This window comes from Diabrotica virgifera, chromosome 9 (assembly GCF_917563875.1).
Source record: "Diabrotica virgifera virgifera chromosome 9, PGI_DIABVI_V3a".
Lineage (NCBI taxonomy): Eukaryota > Metazoa > Arthropoda > Insecta > Coleoptera > Chrysomelidae > Diabrotica > Diabrotica virgifera.
The window spans coordinates 190,857,435-190,881,744 of NC_065451.1; the positions used below are offsets into that span (position 1 = coordinate 190,857,435).

The 24,310-nt window shown below is 33.1% G+C and overlaps 2 protein-coding genes across 9 annotated transcripts in view; one reads left to right on the forward strand and one right to left on the reverse strand.

Annotated features, from left to right (window-relative positions):
• Window positions 1–13,993, forward strand: part of LOC126892895 (phospholipid transfer protein C2CD2L) — a 254,093-nt gene extending 240,100 nt beyond the window's left edge. For 7 of the 8 annotated variants that reach the window (XM_050662718.1, XM_050662721.1, XM_050662723.1 and 4 more), the window contains 3 exons: window positions 122–386; window positions 1,011–1,163; window positions 5,951–13,993. In XM_050662718.1, coding sequence (XP_050518675.1) covers window positions 122–386; window positions 1,011–1,163; window positions 5,951–5,999 — 467 coding nt within the window. In that variant the 3' untranslated portion in view covers window positions 6,000–13,993. Of the gene's footprint in view, window positions 1–121; window positions 387–1,010; window positions 1,164–3,826; window positions 3,860–5,950 lie in introns of all 8 variants that reach the window. The other variant, XM_050662719.1, reaches the window with a different exon arrangement.
• A 1,044-nt stretch (window positions 13,994–15,037) lies between these two features.
• LOC126892894 (uncharacterized) overlaps window positions 15,038–24,310 on the reverse strand; it is a 232,487-nt gene continuing 223,214 nt past the window's right edge. The window contains exon 4 of the transcript XR_007701038.1: window positions 15,038–24,264. The gene's annotated coding sequence lies outside the window, so the exon portion shown is untranslated. The remainder of the gene's footprint in view (window positions 24,265–24,310) is intronic.

The window sequence follows — 24,310 nt, forward strand, 5'->3', positions numbered from 1 at the left end:
TAGTAATTTATAGTTGTGTTTGCTATAAATTATCAGATATAAAAGAAAGATAGTAGTAGTGAGAGAATAAGAACATATTTTAATTAAAAAAAAAATAGCTAAACGAATCATCGTTTTTTAGGTTATCGCCTCAACGTACCTGGCCAGCGATCAATGGACGAGACTTCCAGGAGGTCTAGTCTTTCAGAAGCTTCGGGGATGAGCAGTGCGTCCACGAGGACGTACATCAACGAAGCCAGTACTTTGGTGCTAGAAACTGTAGAAAACGGAATCAAGAGGCACTACCTCGTACCGCTGTCATTAGCACAGAAGAATAAATGGAGAAAAAAAGGAACCAAACTCCATATTTTCAATGATCACACGTTTGTTGCCAAACATTTACAAGGGTAAGTGAAAAAGTCGTTTTCTGTAGTCATTTTTTTCTGTAATCCTCTTATCATTTAGTGATTTCTTTAACTTTTACTTAAACTTAAACTATAATGTCCGGTTTCATCATCATGTTGTCATCACTCCGTAATTATGTTCTTATTTATTCGTCGGTAGGTTCGATCTTCTTATCCCAAAACTTCGAATATATACGATTAGACCCGATTGGATTTATTTTGTTTAATTTTATTTAACTTTATTTGGATATTTAATTTTCTAGAATTTTGTATATGTATAATTTTTAATTTTATATAATTTTATTTGATTTTAATTTGATTTTTAATTAATTTTATTTAATTTTATATAATTTTATTTGATTTTAATTTGATTTTTAATTAATTTTATTTAATTTTATTTTATTTTCTATAATTAAATTTAATTTTATATAATTTTATTTATTTTTATTTGATATTGTTCTGAAGCTATTTCATTATTTTTATTTGATTTCATTTAATCTTATTTTTTTTTAATTTTAATTAGTTTTATTCAATTTTACTTAGTTTTCTTTAATATTACATGTATTAATATGTATTTAATTTTATCTAATTTAACTTAATTTTAGTAATTGAACTAATATTTTTCAGTGGCACCGTATGTCAAGTTTGTGGGAAGAGTATAGCAAGAAGATTCGGTAAACAGGGGTACGAGTGTAGGGATTGTTTGATAAAATGCCACAAACACTGCCACGTGAAAGTGAATGATAACTGTCCAACGTCTACAATCCACAGCGTTGAGCTGTAAGTATCTTTAAATATTTTCACTTGATTCTATTTTAGAAAACTGTTACAAACAACCAAAATCTTACTTCCCTATTTAAATACTTAAATTCAAGTTCAATTAAATCGGTAAAGTAAAAAAAAACAAATCGGTAATTGAATTAAAAAACAAAAACAAAAAATAAAGTAAATATTAAAAAAAAACTATCGAAACCGGATCATAAAGTGTATTAAAGTAAATGGTGGAAATATTGAACATTTATTTTAAAGTTTTTTATTTTTTTTACTTTTATTACTTACCTACTTGAATTTGTTAGAGCCCGTTCACATGACAGCAGTGGTGTCATGTCATGGTGCTGGAACGCGCGGGAACGCCGTTCCGGCACTGGTTAAAAAAAGAAAAAAAAAAGAAAGAATTTAGGTTTTATAAATAAATCATAAACTTTTTGAATTAAGCAAATGCATACACATTTTAAAATATGCAGACGTAACTTGTATTAAAAAAACATAGAGTAATGTTTTACTTGTAAAAAAGTTAAGGAAAGTGCGTTCCTGCACTGCTAATTTTGCCATGACACCACTGCATGACAGGCGCCGTGTTTTGGTAACGCGTGATTGCAATTACATACACTTCATTTGAGACCGTTCACATGCCAACGCCCGTTTTAATGACAAAACGCGCGTTAGCATGTTAACGGTCTCAAGTAAGATGTATGTAGTTGTAATCATGCGTTATCAAAACGGGCTCATTGTAACATAAACGGGCTCTTAGAGCCCGTTCACATGACAGGCGCTTAGGTCATTAAAACGCACGTTAGCATGTGAACGGTCTCAAGTAAAATGTATGTAGTTGTGATCGCGCGTTATCAAAACGCGCGATAAGCGCCTGTCATGTGAACGGGGTCTTATTGTTTACACATGTAGATTTATTGTAAAATTAAAGTTCATTTGACTTTTTAGAAGCAAATAAGTCGGTAACCTATCGAATTACATGATTTTAAGAAGAATACCAATCACAACCAAATGTAGCATTATTAATGTAGATGTGATAGTCCAGAGAAATAAGATTTTTCTCCAGGCCGAAACCAAATTTTTTGAGTAGTATGGACATCTATAATAATAACATATGTTTCCTGCAGCCGATTTTGATGATATACATAGTTATAAACTAATGAAGATCAAAAAACGGTAAATTTTCGCTTTGTTCGTCTATTACCATAAAGTTAAGCATTTTAAACAAATTTGAGAGTAAAAATCTCATAAATCGTATAAAAAAACTTCAATATGGCGTTCGCTGAATATGTCTATCCTTATCGCTTGCTTAGAAAATTGCAAAATAAATAATAAATTTTGAGTTTTTATAAATATTCATAACTTATGTAAAAATTAACTTAGAACCTTCTTATTACACGGAATGCTGAGACTTCTGGTGCTTAAATCATACCCTAAATTTCAAAGCAATTGGTAAAATAGTTTAAAAGTTATTTAATTTGTTTATCCCAAATTAATTTTTTTTGCAACACTATAAGTCAGAAAATTCTGAGGTTACAGTAAAACTTCGGACAGTTTATGAAAGAAGAACATTTATACTATTAACTTAATTAAAAAAAAATGACAAAAAGTAATTTTAAACAGTGTAAAATTATTTTGCAAAAACATGTCGATTTTTTGCTTATTTATAAACAATTAGAATAACAATTAAACCGTTACCCGTAGAAAAAATATTTTTTCATTTTTAGAAAGACTGAATTTTTATACACATTTAGAAAGAAAAACAATTATCCTAGGACAATTAGGGACGAAGTTAGCCCCTCCCTTTTTTAATTCACATGTTCTTGCAAAATAATTTTGCAATATTTAGAATTATTTTTTGTCATTTTTTTTTAAATTAAATTAATAGTGTAAATCTTCTTCTTTCATAAACTATCCAAAGTATTACTGTAACTTCAGCATTTTCTGACTTATAGTGTTGCAAAAAAATGAATTTGGGATAAACAAATCAAATAACTTTTAAACTATTTTACAATTGCTTTGAAATTTAGGGTATGATTTAAGCACCTGAAGTCTCAGCATTCCGTATAATAAGAATGTTTTTAGTTAATTTTTACATAAGTTATGAATATTTATAAAAACTCAAAATTTATGATTTAATTTGCAGTTTTCTAAGCAACCAATAAGGATAGGCATATTCAGTGAACGCCATATTGAAGTTTTTTATACGATTTATGAGTTTCTTACTCTCAAATTTGTATAATATGCTTAACTTTTTGGTAATAGACGAAAAAAGCGAAAAATCGGCTGCAGGAAACATATAGTTTATTATTATAGATGTCCACACTACTCAAAAAATTTGGTTTCGGCCTGGAGGGGGTTGTGTCACCAGCAGGATATTTTTTTCTTGATTTCTCTGAACTATGAAGGCAATTATTGATTTTTTGACTGTAGTGCACGCTTAAATACGTTGTATGTTGTTTTATAAATTATAGTAAATACTAAGTGTAAATGAATGAATAAAAACTACATAAATTAAGTGCTTAAAATTAATTATAAATTAGAAGTAAAAACAGTTCATGATATTAAGATAAGAGTTCAATTAAAATATACAATTGTTTGTAACAGTTTAAAATATAGCTTTAACTCTTGCTCTATTCTTTTCTATATTCTAATTTAATTTGTTTCTATGGATCTATGATACCGGTGTTGAGCGACTAATATTGGTAAGATTTGATTTGACAACATAGTTCTGTGTTGCTGTTATGTGCGTGCTTCGTTTGATGTTGCATGAAAATGTTTGTGGCTGTTGTTTTTATGTGTTTATGTTATGAGGGCTTCATCTTTTTATTTTATGATCAATTACCTATTACTAATTAAACAATACAGTAGAAAACAAGTAAACGATAAAATAGAAATCAAGTAGCTACTGCCGTATCAGCCGTATCAATTATATGGGGCACCCAACGATGATATATATGCTTCAATGACGTTCTTCTTCTACCTGGCCCTATTCTTACGTCTACCTTCATCATCATCATCAGCCAACAGTCGTCCACTGCTGAACATAGGCCTCCGCGAAGAACTTCCATTCAGATCTATCTTGCGCTGCTGCAATCCAGTTGCAGTCGACATAAAATCCTTTTTATGTCATCAGTCCACCTTGTGGATGGTCTTACCGGATTTTGTCTATCCGCTCTCGGTCTCCACTCCAACATTTTTATGGTCCACCTATCATCTTTCATTCTAGCGACGTGTCCAACCCACTTTCATTTAATTTTGGCTATGTGTTTTAGAATGTCTTCTACACCACTTCTTCTACGAATTTCTTCGTTTCTTACCCTATCTCTTAACGTTATGCCCAACAATGATCTTTCCATTCTACGTTGCGCCACTTGTAGTTTTCGTGCAGATGTCCCGTCTACCTTGCCTTGTGTTATTAAATAGAGTATATATTTTTCTTGGTGTCTGACGACTTCCGTAACTTTTCCCATCCGAAACAAAACAACTTCGTTACGAACTCTGTCCACCCAACTTATTCGTAGGATTCTCCGATTCAACCAGATTTCTAAGACTTCCAGTTTCTTGAGAAGGGCGAAGGGCATCCGTTAAAGTCCAACCTTCGACACCATACAAAAGAGTTGAGAACACATAACATATCACTAATCTAATTTTCATAAAGTAGACACTTGAAGTAATATTGTTTCCACATAACAGTTTCTTCATCTTCAAGAATGCAGCTGTGGTCTTCTCTATACGTATTCTAATTTCTTTGCTCATGTCCCAGTTCTCATTTAGATTACAACCAAAAGAGGTTGTACTAATACTATTCTCTCCACTTCTGGTTGTATTGACGTTTTACTGAGAGCCATCACTTTTGTCTTTGCTGTGTTTAGCCTGAGTCCGTATTCATCACACGTTGTGGTAATCCTATTAATCAGATGTTTTGCTTGCAAATAACACCGTGTCATCCGCGTATCTCAAATTATTAATATTGACGCCATTCATTTTGATACCGCATTGAACATTATCCACTGCTTTATTGAAACGAACTCAGAATAGAAGTTAAATATTAGTTTTGAAGCTCTTCAGAAGTGTCACGGTCAATCCTGATGTTTGCAAGTTGATGCCAGTAAATATTTTTAATAATGCGTAGGTCTTTATCATCAATACCCACCTGCTGAAGAATGGCAATCATTTCAGTATGTTTTTACATTTTCAGTATGTTTACTCGATCAAAGGCCTTCTTAAAGTCTATAAAACACATAAACCGGATATCCGACATCTCTGCATTTCTGTACCATAATCTGAATACTAAATAGTGATTCTCTGGTTCCAAGGTTATTGTGGAACCCAAACTGTGTATCACCAAGTTGTTCTTCTATTTTTTGTTACATTCGTACTATAGAAACATATACACGCACTATGAACTATCAACCATAATTGAAGCTACGAGGACGAGGAACCACAGCCCGAGTTATAGACCGCGCGCAAGCGTATTCAAGAAAAATTAAACAGCTGGGTCACGGGCAACCCCACGTTATGGTTCTAGGGTTAAATATATCAAGAGGAAATGTATAAACAATCGATTGCCACCGGGATGCCGTATATTGCTTGCAAGTAGGTGTGCATATACACAGTGCGCATGCGCAAACAAACAACTGCAGCGGTTAAAATTTTAAAAACGGTACTTACTTAAAACACATGCCTCGTACTTTCTGTTGTGTGTAGAATAGAAGTATGTTATTGTTATTGCTTTATAACGGTTAGAAGATATTCTTACCTCAACCACTAATCGTATGCTTGTTCTTTTTTAGCTCCTACATCACAAATCCACTAACCGACAAGAACTTTTCATTCTTCTAATCTACTCGGCCTGGTCAACATCAGCAGTTTCTTGGGTAGTGTTATAAATTATAGAGATACTTAATATTACAGCAGGAAAGCTCATTCTTGCATAGAATCACGAAATTAAAAAAAGACAATACTTTTCGTATATATAATTGTTATAGTATATGTATATTATTTCAAATATTAAATGACGCCAATAAAAATTAGTATCGAGAGATAGAGAGAGAATAATAATTGTAGAGTCTTAACCCTTTTGCACATTTTTAAGCTCGTCTATGCTTTGGGACTTAACATATTAAGTAGTTTAAAATACATCCACAATTTATACATTGGTCCTTCGAGCCGGATCAACATTTTGTCATAATAAATTGGAGTTTAATTGGCATCATTTTGACTTCAAAATTGAACATATTTTAAAACTATTCAATAAACTAAAATTGGGTAAAAGGGTTGACTAGTATTTGCTTTTTAGAAGCAAATGATAATCATTTTATATACCTATAACGTCTCTAGGCATTCTGCAGTTTAATGTTTAACGAAATTAGCGTTGTTCGAATCGTAGATAACGTAGTCTCTCTCTTATTCAACTTTCAACGAATTATTTTTGTGATAAGCCCGAACAGTAGACATGAGCTTTCCTGCTACGTTTAATTAATAAGCACAAAACTATTTGTCCCGTAGCTTTACAAGTTCACAATCTGTGTTAGTTTTATAACTGTTTTTTTGTTTAATATTGATATTATTTTTTTATGCTTGTTTTTTGATATGAGTAATTGGTAAATTTTATCAGATTTATTTATTTGTACATAAATTTGTTGTTTATTGTACACGATTTGTTTTAAGGCAGAGGTTTCCGTCAGAATACATAGTTATTGAAACGGTTTTATATATTTACTTCACTTCTTGTTTGTCTCTTTGTCACTTTGTCCGAGAAAAATCTTGCAATCGATTTTAAACATACTTCCCGACTAGCTAGAGATCTGAAATTTCCAGAATAGCTCAAAACTCGATGACAATGCAATATTCAACAGGTTTTATATGGATGCGTTGAGTTTTATTATTCAAAAAAATGATAGTTATTTTAATACTGTTGTACTAGAACTTATATTCCGAAAAGTATATGGCCCGGTGCAAGAGGAAGACCATGGAGAATCAGAAGAAACGACGAGGTTAATGAACTGAATGAAGGGTACGACATTGTAAGATTTGTGAAAAGTCAAAGACTGTCATGGCTGGGACATGTTCAGCGACAAGAAGATACGAAAACGACAAAGAAGATATTACAGTAGAAGCCGGTAGGAAAGCGGAAAAAAGAGGAAGGTCCAGGACGAGATGGTTGGATGACGAGGAAGACGGCCTGAAAACCATGAATATAAGACAACGGATAAGAAGGTTACAAGATAGATCTGAATGGAAGGACATAGCCAGACAGGCAAAGACCCATCCAGGGTTATGATGCCAAGAGAAGAAGAAGAAGAACTTATATTCCACGTATTTATCTCCATACCTAACATCCAATATCGGAAGGGATAATCAAACAACAGAGTTAAACAGGAGAATAGGGCTGGCATGGGCACCTTAAGGAAAATTGATGGAAGTCAGATCAGATATTCCCATGTGCTTGAAAAGGAAGATCTTTGAGCAATGTGTACTCTAAGTTCTAACGTATGGAGTAGAAACATTGTTCTTACTAAAAAAGTAATCAATAAAATACAAGTGGCACAGATAGCAAAGGCCAATGCTGAATATATCCCTCAGAGACAGAGTTCCAAATAAAATAAAGGGTGATTGAAACGGTACGATTTGACAACGCTGCTGCCGATAAAATAGAGGAGCCGCGGGCTTGCGACGTAAACGTTGTGAATCTAGAGAGTGGGAAGTTTAGTTATCATGGAGGCGTGGTCTTGTGAACAACGCGCATTTGCTGTGAAAGCTTATTACAAAAATGGTGAAAGTTTTATGCGTGTACAACGAGTATTTCGTTTACACTACCATTTCCCGCTCCGTTCACAAGACCAAGTTACAGGACTTGGGTTAGGAACTTTGAAAGTAGTGGTTTAACGTCACCAAAAAGAGCTGGCAGTGTCAGAACTGCTCGCACACCACAGAATATTAAAGCGATGCCAAATTCATTACACGCGAGTGCTCGAAGATCCCTGAGACGACTCGCATGTAATGAATTTGGCACCGCTTCAATATTCTGTGGTGTGCGAGCAGTTCAGACACTGCTACTCTTTTCTGTGATATTGAACCACTAATTTAAAAGTTCCTAAACCAAGTCTTAATAGCCATGTTAGACGGAACTGCAGCGCAGGGCGGCAAATGGTAGTGTACACGCACAAAAAATTCACCATTTTTGTAATAAGCTTTCACAGCAAATGCGCGTTGTTCACAAGACCACGTGCTAAATATCAAACATTCATCATTCATATCCGATATTTAACAGTATAATTTTATCACCCCGTATATCACATGAACCAATTTGTTATCATATTTAACCATGTGCGGGCTATTTCATTTGTTTAATTGTTGCAACTCATAAACAATATTTTGGCAATGGACATTAATTTAGCTGACTAAGTAAAAACCTTTGTTCTTTTTGTCGTGTGGGCTATGCCCCAATTCATTTTGCCAACAAGAGAGAATATACATTTAGAATCAATTCAACCAGGCCAGATGTGCCTTTAATTCATTCCTTCGAGTCACGTCATACATTCAATATGTACCATCATAACAGACTAAATCTAATTCGCGTACGAGCCACGTTCTCCCGGGGTTGGTTCTACTACCCTGGTGTCAATCGCTATCAATAAATTATCTAAGTGCTATTGGTGTTTCAATAACAGACGATCATCCTCCACTGAGCCTGAGGAGTAGACAACACGCCTCCATGATAACTAAACTTCCCACTCTCTGGATTCACAACGTTTACGTCGCAAGCCCGCGGCTCCTCTATTTTTTCGTCAGCAGCTTTGTCAAATCGTACCGTTTAACTGAATCACCTTGTAGTTAGGATAAAATAGGAGAAAAGCTGGTGTTCGAACGCAGTTAAACTAATTGCAACGTTGAAATAGAACTGGGCGGGACACGTTGACAAAAAGGGAAGATGGGCAAAGAAAATTTTAAAATTGAGACCTAGACACGATGCTTATCGTAATCGAGGACATCCTTCAACAAGGTGGACGGACGACATCAAGCACAACTGGATTCAGGGTGTTTAAGATAGGATGCAATGGAATTATCCACGGGAGGCCTATGTTCAGCAGTGGACTCAAAATGAATGATGACGATGAATATTGTTTATAAAATTAAAATCGACTAGAATTCTGACAGAAAACCACTGCCTTGTTTTAATATCATATTTTACTAAAAGAGGAAGGATCTGGTTGTAAAGCGGTAATCAATATTAAAAATAATTTATATAAGAATTTATATTGTGAGAATATTATGAATGTTTTACTTTTTTGTTCTTATAATTGTAAGTGCCTGTTTTTTAAACAAAATTGCTTATAATATGAAAGTCAATCGTTGATATCATATGATTGTTGTAGAATTTTATGGACATAAGTAATGAGAAGAAGAAGAATAATAAAAAGAAGAACTAGATTATCATGGGCATCTTTTGGTAATCTATCATATATGTATTCTAAAAAAATAAAAAGTACCATCAATATATGCGAACGAAAGTATTCAACCAGTGCATATTACCAGTTTATGGTTCATGTGGAAATCGGTGGGACTGCGCATTTTATCAATGAAATTAGACACTCCAGAAGCCGCTAACAATAAAATGTTTTAACATCCCATTAATCATTGTAAATTAGTCGACGGATATTAGTACAGTGGAAATAATAACACGAAAACTGGACGATAATGATTATAAAGAATAAATAAGTTTTTTTCTACTTTAATGACAAAAAAAGCAAGCTCATTAGCAGAAACCAATTCAAAATTATTTTACACATCACATGTGAAACATTATTTGGTTGAAAAATCTCATTTTTGTTGGCACAAAAATTATTAATTTGTCTGGACTAAATTACAGTTCTGTTTATTTTAAAAGGGATATGTTACTATCAACATTCACACAGTGTTGCCAAACTGAATTTTGTTATTTTGGGTGTAAACTTTTTCCACCAATCTCCGAGGGTACAATACCACATATGGCTCACAAACATGGACTTTCACAAAGGAGTACATCGACAGGATATCTAAAACACAAAGAGCAATGGTAAGACAGATGCTGGGTATCGGTCTTAAAGACAGGAAAAGAAACTCATTGATCAGAGAAAAAACATAGGTGAACGATGTATCAAGACAGGTTGCAAAACTTACATGGAACTTCGCCGGCCACACTGCGGCAAAAAGATGAAAGATGGAATAAGCGAAGTCTACACTGGCGACCATGGGATCAGAAAAGAAAAAGAGGAAACCACAGATGAGATGGATGGACGACCTTGAAAGAACGGCAGGAAAGGACTGGATGCAGATCGCCTAGAATAGAGACCAATGGAGATTAACAGAGGAGGCCGATGCCCAGGAATGGGCGTTTAAGGCTGATTAGAAGTAATGAGAAGTCCCAGATTCGTAAATCTGAAAACCTCTATAGTGGAACCCGTTTCTGGGTACCTCCTTAATCGCTGCTTATTACAATTTATAAGGCAAGCAGACGTCGAATAAAGGAGACGAAATGACTCTATAATATGCAGTCACATTCCCTCTATTCGTCTAGGAAAAAATTCCAACGAAAGTTGGTTCCGTGTACTCACAATATGGTATACTGAGTGTGGCGACACGCTTCAATTACTATTTTACTATTTTTTAAACGCTAATTTTAATTTTTATTTTTAATACCTTTTTCAAAATGAAATAATATGGGCCATTTAAAATTCACATTTCTTTCTATACGAAACCAGATGGTAATGGCCTGTTCAGTCCCAGTTTATTACAAAATTCCCCATTAAATAGTTACCTTATCAGAACTTCTGCCAATAAATCACTTTTTAAATGCATTCGAAGACGCGTCTTAAAACTACAGAAATGTTTTCAGCTTTTAAAACACCAGATAAAGGGCCAGCCTCTTTATGTCAATAAATTAGCTTCAACGTAAAACCACAGACATGTTTTTAGTTCATCCACAGGCAGTCTGACACAAACCCTCGTCCCGAAAAGAATAACAAACCCTCTTATGAGATATAAGCACGCCTTTTTAACCAAAAATAAATAAATATATTATTGTTCGTTGTCTTACACTTGATGAAAGACAGCTTTTGCTTTATTTCGGCTCAGAGATGATCTTTATTCGTCGTCTGTTTTCCTTATATATTGTAAAAGGCAGAGATTAAGGATGTACCCAGAAACTGGTTCCACGATAGAGGTTTTCAGATTTATGGATCTGGGACTTCTCATTTCGTTAATAGATGTCGCTACAGGATCTAAAATACGAATTATTTTTATAATTATGTTTAAATAGACAGTTTGGTTTCATTTCGATTTAGAACTGATCATGTAGCCCCTCTGATGAGGTCTGGGGAGACTGAAACGTATGTAAGGGGATGATGGATCTCTGAACCGAAATTAAACATAAGCTGTCTTTCATTTTTATGAACATAGTTGTGTAGTTAGTAACTTGGAAATACGAACGTAAAAAACTATCCCCAGTTTATAGGTATTAGATTTTGACAAGAGCTATGAGTCATGCCGATTTAATACACAAGTTTACGTGAAATTTTCAAGGTCATAGCTCTTGTACAGGATTTATATTAGCATTCAAAAAATAAGAGTAGTCCATATCGATTTAATTTTTAAAAGTCTCAAACAAATATTATTTACATGCATTGTTTTGATTTCGTAAATTAGGTGACATTGTTTCTGCAATGTAGGCCACTCGTTTTGAAAAACAACGGAGTCCGCAATTATGTACTATTAGTAATTCACGGTCACATGCAAGAATGAAATCACAACAAACAATTGGAATTTATTTATAGATACACGATACGTAGAAAGTAAAGAAAGAGATTATTCATTATTCACAAACCGACGTGGTTAGAGTAGAGATATTATCCATCCCGGCACCAACTAGTTACTGTCATATTTAGTGTTCCAAATAAATATATTTCGGTAATTAGTATTTCAACTAAATCAACCCCACCATCGGGGGTAACAACCCCCCAGTACCAAGATAATCTTGTCAAAATCCATTATCTATAATATTTTTGTTAGTAATGTCTATTAAAGAGTTTTCTGCTTTCGTGTCTGTTGTTATGCTCTAGGATTTCGTGTACTTGTTTTTTCAAAACCTCCCTTTTTTTCTTCTGCATATTCTCTATCCTATGGCTCTGCAGCCCAAATCGGGCCCTAGTCTCCCTCAGCATCCATCTCCAAGTATCTCTGTCCCTGGCTGTGATCCTCCACCCTCGATATTTCTTTAGCATCAGTTCTCACTTCTTTTATTCGCCTTTTCATTGATCTTCCTATTTCTATTCTACTTGGTCTGCATATTATAGTCGCTTGTATTCTCTTCCCTACTATTTCTTGATTAAGCCAGAAAATTCTATAAAATAATGAAAGAAAGCACAGTCATTTATACCAAAATTGATATGCAAAGAGAAGGACCGACAACTACTAACAGAGAAGCAAAACATTATAAATAGATGGAAACGATACTTAGAAAAAAACCTTAACGCAGATAATGAACATGAACAAAATGAAATATATACACCGGAGCAACACATCGAGTTAGGAAGAAGTGGTTCAGATAATAAAGAAACTAAAAAACAATAAAACGCCAAGGGCGGACCGAATTTTGGCAGAATTATTACAACAAGGAGGATCCGAACTCTGGGGAAGAATCCATTATCTAATAATATTAATATGGACCAGGAAGCAAATGGAGGAATGGGCAGTTGGCATTATGCAACCATTATAATATAAGAAAGGAGATAAGAGGGAATATCAGAATTATAGGCCAATTACATTGCTAAATGTAGTATATAAAATTATTTTTGGTATCATCTATAATAAATTGATAGAATATCCCGAAAATATAATAATGAGTGATTATTAAAATGAACTCAGACCAAATAGAGCTACCACAGACAATATATTCATACTAAGAACGATTCAGGAAAAAGCTTATAAATACAACATATAACTACATATATAATATGTATGTACCTTTAAACAAACTTTTGATAATGTGAAAAGAAACAAAATGCTGGAAGGTATTCGTTATCTAGATATGTATACCTAACAAAAAATATTTTAGCCTCATAAAAATGGCGTTCAAAAGCCGCAGTTGAATAGATATAGAACTGACTCTCCAATTTGACATAAATGTGGGAGTGAGACAGGGAGACGTACTATCAACCATGCTGTTCAATCTGGTTCTTGAGGCACTCACTATACAGCAGTATTGGCAGCCTGATTAGTTACTCTTTTGATTAAAACTCTTTTATCATCTTCTTCGTCTTGACTCATTTTCAAATGAATCAGTTTGAAAGGTTCTTTGATTTTTAAGTGTTCCAAATCTCCGCTTGCTTTGCACACAGTGGCCCAGAAATAATACAAAATCATAGCACGGATAATACACAACCCGGATGATCCGCTGCCAGATAATCTGTAGGCCGGGCAATCCGCAGCCCGAATAATCACGCACGGATAATCGGGGCCCAAAATTTTATGATACGACCATCTTGATCTTAAGTGATTTCGATGCTTATTTTACCTACAAATATAGTATTATCTGACACTGAAAATAAGTAATAAGTTTTTTATATTGTAATCTTCATCTCAACATCTTACATGTTTTTCTTGAAGCGTTTAGTTTACTGTCCACAAGCACATCTTTTCGCATCACGTACAATACATTCTAGAACAATCATATTGTGTCTTTGACTGTTATGGTACTTCTTTTGACCAAAAGCTGTAAGTTTTAATAAAATGTAAGTTTAAATATGAATAATTTTTTGTTAAATTTTAAAAAGAAATAAAATCTTTTATGAATTGTATGTTGTTTTTTTTATTGAGGAATATACAATAAAAGTCACCCTACTAGATACATAGGAACCTTGAGCTATTACACTCCTGGACCCTTCACTTGTTGCAATGTTTATTTTTATGTCTAGTGACGTCTACAACGTCAGAAAATGTATACAAACTGTACATTAACATAGAAAGTTGACAAATAATAGATCAGCTGATTTGACGTTAATAGTTCTCATTTTGTTAAAGTTATAAAAGTTTTAAAGTGTTGTAATGTTCTTGGTGTTTAATAAAGATATTTTAAAGCAGAGTAATAATACTATTAAAATTAATGTATTTTTTGTATGGCAAAACAATAATTATGTTGAATAGTTTCTTGACAGTAACATGACAGGGATGAACGTCACATCTGAGAACGGACCGGATTAGCCCATAAGCATAGCAAGTATATATTCTAATTAATTTATAATTTTTGATCAATATTTTATGAAGCTTTAAAATATTCGTGACTGGCTTTTTTAACCTTTTTCAATTAGAACTAGAACAGGTCTTACAGGTTTAGTATTTTGTGACGGAGTTTTAGTCCAAATAGGTATATATAGTGATGTTTGAATATTGGTGTTGCCGAAGAATCCTACCAATATCAGGGATTCAAAGAATGCCAAACGAGGAAGTAACTAGAAGTATAGGAAATAAACTGGAAATAATATTAACTATCAAAAGACGAAAACTTGAGTATTTGGGACATGTGATGAGAGGGCGCATTATTACAAGGAAAGCGAAATGTGGGAAGACGAAGATTTTGATGTATTTTGATTTTTTCAAAAAGCTTTTCCGATATCCTAGTCTACTTGAATGAGTCTAGTGGTCATAAAAGAGGTGTCTTTGATTCGTCTCCTGCTTCTTTCGTTCTACTTCTCATGTAACCTGTCTCCTGATAGGGCTGAAGCGATTCCTACTAGGGAGTAGATTAGTAGAGCCGAGTTTGCCCACGCTGTGCACCACAAGTGCTCCAAACTCCACGGTCGAAAAACATACTAAGGCATAATGGCGGATAAAAACAACGAAAATAAATGGAAATTAATGTATTTATAAAGCAAAAATATTAAACATGAGCAGCACATAAAGTTTATCAGGTCGCTAACAAAAACATTCTTAAGTTAAAGTACAAACATACTATGTATTTTTAAAAAATGCTTATCCTTTATATATATTATCTAATATATTTCATAATTGCAGTTTAAATAACAAGCTTTTAGAATATATAGCAAAACCTAATGAATTAATGGACAATTAAAAACTATCAGCACACTTAGTAATCTCAGATTATAAAATCACAATTTTCCTTTATCATGTACACTTAAGTTGCTAAGTTTAACATTTAAGAAAAGTACCACCCATATTTCTAACGTAGTTCGGTAATAAAACAATATGTGTGCTACTTTTTAGAAATTAGAAATGTTGAGTAATGAAAATTCAGTAAAGTTTGTATCTTCCGGATCAGATCTTCCAATAAATCCCTGCTGAGCTACTTAAACCTTTGGACGAGGAAAACATTACCTACTTAACCACTTTCTTTAACAAAATTTACAACGAAGTAAAACACCAGATGATTGATTGGGGCCACTGTTGATAACATTACCAAAGAAAAGCAGAGCCACCAAATGCAGCGATTTTAGACAATCAGTTTGATAAGTCACACACTTAAACTTAAAATAATTTTACGAATTATACAAAACCGACTGTTCCTAAATTGATATTAAAGACCACTGTACCGAACATAAACACTGCAGAATAGAATTATTTAAAGATGACCAAAGAATCTATCAAGAAATAACATCTAACCGAGATAGAGGCCTTACGATTCTAATCTTAGAAGTTAAAAGGCCATCGACCAAGCGAAACGAAAGAAGGCTGTAAGGGGATATCTGGTGATGAGCAGTTTGGTTTCCGATACGGTATGAGTACTCGGGAAGCTCATTATTTTATGCGAATACTCTTACAAAAGAGCATTGAGTGTAGGAAAAATATTTAAGTACGTTTTATAAATTTCGAGAAAGCCTTTGATAGAGTTCCACATACAAAAGATTGCTCAAAAAGCTTTACTACAATCAGACCGCTTGTATCAAGGTGGATCAAGAGGTTTCAGCTAAAATTTCTATTAAACGTGGTGTCTGACAGGAAGGCGTTATGTCACCGATGTTGTTTAATACCTACACTGAACCAGTTTTTGAGATAGCGATAAATAATCGTCGCGAAGATTTTAAAATCGGTGGTGAAATCATTAATAACATTAATAAACTTACCCCAGTTTAAAGGTCTAGAAGACTTTCAAACCCTGTTGAACGCTGTAAACAACAAATGCACTCAAAAGGGCTTAACAATCAACGCAAAGAAAACAAAATGGATGGTGGTCGGAAAAATGAATATTAAAGACTCAGTACTAAAATTAGATAACAAAATCCTAGAAAGGATGGAACACTTTAGATATCTGGGTAGCTGGATTGACTTCAGGCTTGAAAGTGTCGAGAACATTTCGACTAAAATAGTACTTGCACGAGAAATTAACTGGCGGTAGAAGTTAATTGTCCAGTAGAAGTCTGTCATTGACCACAGATCTAAGAGTATTAAAGTGCTACGTCTGGTCCGATTTGTTCTATAGATGTGAAACATGGACAACAAAAATAAAAAATCTTAATAAATTAAAAGCGTTGTGGTGTTACCGTCGCATGCTCAGAATCTCGTGGAATTGTGGTACTATCGACAGATCCTAAAAATATTGTGAGTTTCACACACTTTCATTGAAGATGTTCTTAAAATGATAAATTCAGACCGCCTGCTCATAAATATTATAAAAAGGAGAAAAACGGAATACTTCGGTCATATAATTAGAAGAGCTTCGCTTGTACAGGATTTATATTAGCATCAAAAAATAAGAATAATCCATAACGATTTAATTTTTAAAAGTCTTGTCTACATGCAGTGTTTACATTACATAAATAGGTGACATTGATGTTGCAATGTAGGCCACTCGTTTTTAAAACTCCAAAGTCAGCGATTCTAATATTATTAGTAGTTCACGGTCACATTCGGGTGTCGTCAATCATGACAAAACAATTACGATTTATTTATAGATACGGAGAAAGTAAAGAAGGGATCCATTCATTATTCAGACATCGATGGGGTTAGATCATAGACTTTGTCCACCAACTAGTTACTGGCGTATTTAGTGTTCCAAATAAATATATGTCTGGTAAATAGTGTTTTCAACTTAATCAACCCCATCATCGGGGGTACCAACCCCCAGTGCCAACGTCTGAATACGAACACGGCACCCAAAAAATAAAAAGGTTCATAAAATTAGATCCAAAATCCTTCAATACTTTACAAATTACTATCTATCCAGGAAAATACAAACCTCGTTGGACATTAACAAACCTACATTGAAAAAATTAAAAGTCTGAGAAAAATATATTTTTTCAAAATTATTTATAGACTTGGTGGTATAAATAATGTGATGATATGCATAATAGAGGGTAAAATACTAAATAATACTAACATAAATGTGCACAGGTAATGCAGTATGATTAAAAGCTAAAAACTAACCGATACAATCCAAAAATACAAATATAGATCTTTAAATTAATTAATATATTACAAATTACTTTATTTCGTTACGAATTAAATATATATTTGGCTGCTGTTTTAAAGAATAAGCTGTATTGCATTTATATTTATGCTGCTCAATACAATAACACCAAACCACAGTATAATGCCAAAGAATCAATAGGGTTCCTCCGCGCCGCGAAAAATCCGTTGATCTCTATGTTACATTTGGGCAGTGTTGCCAACCGTCGAGCAAACTTTTTCCCTCAACTTACATTAAAAATTCCCACTTTTGTGAAAAAATTCCCTCCTGTTTACAAAATCTGAGTAGATATATTGAATTATTTTCAAATATTTCGATTTTTTTAAATATTTTACAATTTGGACAGGGGCAAAAATTCCCTTTTGAGTTAACTTTTTCCCTTTTATAACATTTTATGTTGAAAATTCCCGCAAAAAAGGAGATTGCAACAATTCTCCGGTTGGCAACTCTGCATTTGTGTGACGGCGCATATTTCTTTGCGCAGACGAATGACAGTTAACAGGATCCTACGTTTGCCGTGGTTGGTCGTTACCGTCGCACATTTGTCGTGATTGGTCCTTATCGTCGCGCATTCAAAATTTTGTCTAATGCAATTGCAAAATTGGAACCGTCAAAATCGAGAGTGACCCTACTGATTCGTTAGCATTATATTGTGACCAAACTTCAGTTTACTTGACTTTCAAGACCACACAGTTTTAATAATAAACAGAGGACGAAAAGAAGATAAGTTCATCTTGCATGAGTGCCAAAAAATCTTAGACAACGACGTTTGTATGCGTTTTGTCTAGTTTTTAGAACCAACGTTGCCACGTTTCAAAAATTGTTTTCTGCAAAAATACTAATCTCGAGTACCATTATAAGAGAATAATGAATATGAGTTTATATTTTGTATTTCAGGTTAGATTAATTTACCGAGTCTTACGAAAATAATACGTGTTTTCTAGTGCCCGTGGAAACAGGATATGCAGATACTTTGTTAGTACTATAATTTGTTTTTAAACCAAGAGTATTCAAATTTCTCGCGCCTTAAAGCTTGTTTGTAATTAGTCCAAGCTCAGGCAAGTTTACTCCACTGTTATCAAATTTTGACACTAAGGACATTTATAAAATTTTAACACTAATGACATTTATAAAATTTTGACACTATTGCCATTTCATAGGTTAATTAAGTTATATTAGCGATTTTTTGTATTTTCTGTGTTATTCCTTTAATTTTTAGATTTTTAGTCTGTTTTTATATAAAAACAGTTGTTTTTAGAACTCTTTAGTGACATATTAATATGTCGCTTATTAGTATAATATAATATGTATGGATAACCGTCAAAGGCCGATATGATCAACCAAAAAAGGATGTATTTGGTGATATTTCTAGTGACTTTCTTGGGTGTGAATCTGTCTTTTTAGTTTACTGCTCTTGGTTTAAAAACAAAGCTTAGTAGTAACTAATATGTACTTATTTATTTAAATTTAAATTTGCCATATTTACTCTATAATATAATCTTAGTTTTCAATAGAGTCTGTCTAGGAAAAATGACAGTTTTGACAAATAGCACCTACCTGCACATTTGCACCTTAATAACAAGGACCGTACAGTGTGGTGTAAATTAGTAATTTTACCGATCAATTGTAATAGGGAACTTGTATAAAATTTTAAATTCGAAAAAATGTTATAAATCACAACTGAACATAATTTAAAACATGTATCAAAGATAAAAAGAATGTGTGTGTACTTTGTACGCACGTAAGAAGTTATACTTCTATTATTATAATTTCAACGAAATAAATATACTTAACAGTTACAATACAAAAAATTAACAATAATTACCAAAAATTAACCAAAACTTAACAATGCCAAATATTAAAAAAAAAAGAAAAAAGTATGAATCGTCCGGGATTTGAACTCGCAATCTCGCGATTTCTCGATCTCTGGTCCAATGCTCTACCAACCAGGCCATCAAGGCGCATGTTACTGACGTTTCAGATATACATAATTACACATCACGGTGACAAGTGAAATATAAAAATAGATGTTTTATTATTTTACGCCAAGACAGAAGACAAATCCAAAGACACAAAATTATAATAAATAATACATTTACTAAAAAACACTAATATATTATTTTAATGGCTTATTTGCGCTGATACATAATTTGAAAGATTATCAACTAAACGTCATACTGTCTGTGTGCGCATGCGCGCAGATTTATGAAAAATTTTACTCTCAATCGCGCCTAAAGGAGTATAACTTCAAAAACTTATTTTTGTGTTCCGTTTGGCCCCTAAAGACGATTCTTCTTCTTCTTTTTTCTCATAATTCTTAGTGCCCTTCAGGGCGTAGGATAAAGACGATTCTAAATTCAAATTAAAGCAGCTAGCCCAAGACGCGTCGTGACGTCATATGGTTAATGTTTACATTCTGCATCAACAAAGTAAACAAAGTTATATATAAGTCAGTAGAAAAAACAGTTATGTGACGTCGGAAGTGTTTCGACCGTTTGAACTATTCATAGAAAACTTGTACTTTTACAAAATAGTTTTATTTTCCATAGTAAACCTTCTTTCCCTTCCTTCAAAAACTGTATCAAACTCCAATCTCAACAAACTGGTATATATTATTACAATGACATACCACAAATGTCATTAGAATATAAATATTTTTCCCTTATTTCGCGACGATGAGCTGGACAAATACCCAAGTAGGTGGAGGCCAATAAACTAAAGAAGGAGAAGAAGAATATACCTAAATATAACCATAAATGACAGAAAACCAAAGTCACTGATGTGGTACAAAAATCATTAAAATTGAAATGGGAATACGCTGGACATGTAGCTACGAGCGATCTAAACAAATGGCACAGAACAATTCTAACCTGGAGACCATACCACCACATAAAAGACCCAGAGGCAGACCTCCTATGAGATGGACAGATGATCTGAAACGAACTGCCGGGAAAATTTTTCTACAAGTAGCGTACAACAAAAAACAATGTAAAGGAAGACTTGAAGAGGCTTATGTTCAGATGTGGACGTGAATGGCTAGACGACGAAGAAGAACCATAAATATAACCATATAGTAAAACTATGTGACGTCACGGGTCGTTTGAACTATTTCAATATCGCAGAAGATGTTAAATTTGTATTTCTAAGTTATTATGAGTTTTTGAAGTGTGAAATTTTGGAAATTTCATTTTTAAACAAAACTGAACATTATTATGTAATAAAAAAATTGCAAGTTCCCTATTTTATTAAATACTTGCAAGTTCAGTTACAAATATTACATAATAAGATAAAACATGAAGACAAATACTCTCTTTTCTATCTTTTTTGGACAGAAAAGGAGAAAAATAGTTATACTAGCTTTTTCAATGTATTTTAGGACTGAAGGTGGCGATTTTTTAAAAATGGCAACTGTTTATCTATCACCAATAAATAATTCTAGTCTATTTTTGACTAATTTGATCCTCTTTCTTGGTGAGCTATCAGGATATACTATACTATGCTCCATTATCAACAAACAGGATTACTTCTACTACAGTGATTTTAGTATGATAATAGGATCTTCATTATTTTAGGTGAAGACAAAATTGGCAAATTGCTAATAATATGTTTACTATTAAAATATTAAAAAGATGAATTGTAAATAAAACTGTAGGTCTGGAAAGTCAAGTTATTATATTCCATTAAAAATCAATCAATTCCTTTCCTTCTGATTTATGAAATATCAACTATTATCGAAAACATCTATCTAAAACTGTCTTTCATATACGGTTCGTTGTGGACTACTTCTTATTTCCTACTATTAGTTAAATAATCATAAATAGAACGAATATCACAGCAAACAATGTTGATAAAATCAAATTGTCATGTTAAAGTTACAATGTTATACTAAAATACAGCATGTTTAGTTTTAAATTAGGTATACATACCATAAGTGGCAACACTGAGCGCCATCGAGTACCAGACGGTCTCCCTTCCCGCGCTAATACACCTGATTCTCTCCGATTCTAACTCCGTCGCTCTGTCTTCCGCCATTCGCCATAACGATAGTGTGTTATAAGCAATGTTGCCGATTTTAGCGCTTTTTTCAGTCGCCTATATCTAATCGAAAACTAAACGTATTGTAGGTGGCTAAACCTGTAAAGTTCAATATAATCGTTGGCGTTTGACACGAAACTTTAAGTGCATTTTAACACGATGAAAAAACTTAGAACACTGGAGTATACCGCAAGGAATACTCCAAATATTGAGTATACAGTGTGAAATTAACAAATGTAAACAAATTCTTGTAATATTACCTACTCTTCAAATCTCACATGAGATTGCTACATGATTGCACTGTAGCAGTCTTTCTGCACCAGAACTTATCGATATGTTTGTGTAGTGAGTTGAGTAAATGCCTTGTGGCTATGTAAAGTTGGCACCATTGTCTTTACGAAGACTTATTTCTTATATTCGAAGAACCAAGGCGACTCACAAGAGTTGCCGTCCGATAGATATCCATGTCTGCTAAGTTTATATACCTTATATAGTCACTATTTGACTGGTCTGTGGAGTCCGCAATTATGTACACTATATAGAAGTAAACTATTGGAATTCTATAAAATTTTTGGAGTATGCTCTTATTTATATCAGTTGATAAACCTTTGAATAAAAAATTTCTTTTTTAGTACTATGTTCACACTGTACACCAATATAAGATCAATTTTATAATATTTTTTAAAAACTTTCTCAAAGAAAACTCTCTATATATTATTTGGCACAAAGTTTTATATAGTTTTTTAGAAGTAAATCATTGTTGGATATTATCACAGAAAATGGTATAGTACATGTAGTTTATTAAGCAGTGTATAATACAGCTTTAGCAACTAAGGTATTTAAATCGGATACAGAATGATTAAACATTGTGGTTGGAATTATAAACAATATTTCATAGACAGATATAATTTCTGAAGGGATATTTCACTACATTTAAATATGTAGATATCTAATAAGTAGCTGAGACCTATGTGATACGAATTTATGTAGTTCATAGGACTTTACTTTTAACTGGTCGCTATGGTTACCACCCGCAATTACAGATCTTTTACAGATCTTCAGTTCGTTTTACAAACGAATAATGATTTTATAATATACAACCACACTTTGCTGCGTATATGCATGGAAGTACAAGTGGTCTCATATTTAACCACCCATTTATTTCACCTGAACTTAACTAACTAACGTCACCTAACCCACGTATGTTTCTTCTTAATTTATCATGGTCCTGATTTGCTTTTCTTTAAATATACTTACTTTTGATATTACAGAAAAGAACAAATTCCATCATCATGTGAAATTACTATATTTATTTCATAATAATAATCAGTTACCATTCTGTATACCAAATATAAATATCACTTGCAATAAATTTTTAAAAAATTACTATATATACTTTCATTAAAAGTTTAATTTCTTCTTCTACGTCACTACATCAGAAATTTGTTTAACTCTTTGACTATAGCCCGACAATTTTCAACTTTTCAGACCTTAGGAAAGATGGTCATGAGTTTAATGAGACAACCAGGATTATATTGAACTTTAAGGGCATTTTGAAGACTATCTCGAGCAGTTTTTCAGAGTATTGCACAATTATTAGTCGTTACAAGTTCGTTAGTATCAAAAAGCAAATTTTAAAATTGTATATTTTATTTAAATGACCTAAACAACAAATTGTATTTGATGCACAAGTATTTAAATACCTGAAATACTGCATGCTAAGATAACTTTGAAAACAAAATGTATTTACAGGGAAAACCACAATTATTACCATTAAATGGTTTTCAAATAGACATCACCTATGCACATAAAAATAAATTACATAAACTTATTCATTAAATAAACCTTTTGGAACAAGGTAACAATAGGTAAAAATGATATTCGCGATTTTTTTATATTTAAATTTTTTTAAGCACTGTGTATCGAGGAATTTGATTCCTTCAAACTAACGAGAATTTTTAAAACTACTAATCCCTCAAACGGTATTTTATGTACTTAAAATATTGTGTAAAAGGATATTATCTGGACGTCATTCTTGATTAGAACATCAAAAATGACACACAATATGTAAAGTTATTGACTTACAGCAGCTTAAGCTTTAATGCTGAAAGCGTGAAACTAATCCTTCAAAAGAACTTCACATAATTCAACGTTTCTACATTAAGGTCTCACTGCCCACACTGTCTTACCACCTACACTGACAACGAGTCGGAGTAGGTGAGAGATTTGCTCACACACAGAAAAAGTATTATTATCTGGGCATCACTCTTGATTAGAACATTAAAAATGACAACAATATGTAAAGTTATTGACTTACAGCATCTTAAGCTGCATAATCCTGAAACTAGTCCTGTAAAAGAACTTCACATAATTTAACGTTTGTACACCAAGGTCTTACTGTCCACACTGTCTTACCACCTACACTGACAACTAGTCGGACTAGGTGAGAGATTTGCTCACACATAGAAAAAGTATTATTATCTGGGCATCACTCTTGATTAGAACATTAGAAATGACTACAATATGTAAAGTTATTGACTTACAGCAGCTTAAGCTTCATAATCCTGAAACTAATCCTTTAAAAGATCTCCACATAATTCAACGCTCTCACACCTAGCTCTTACTGTTCCATCTAGACTTACAACAAGTCGGAATATGT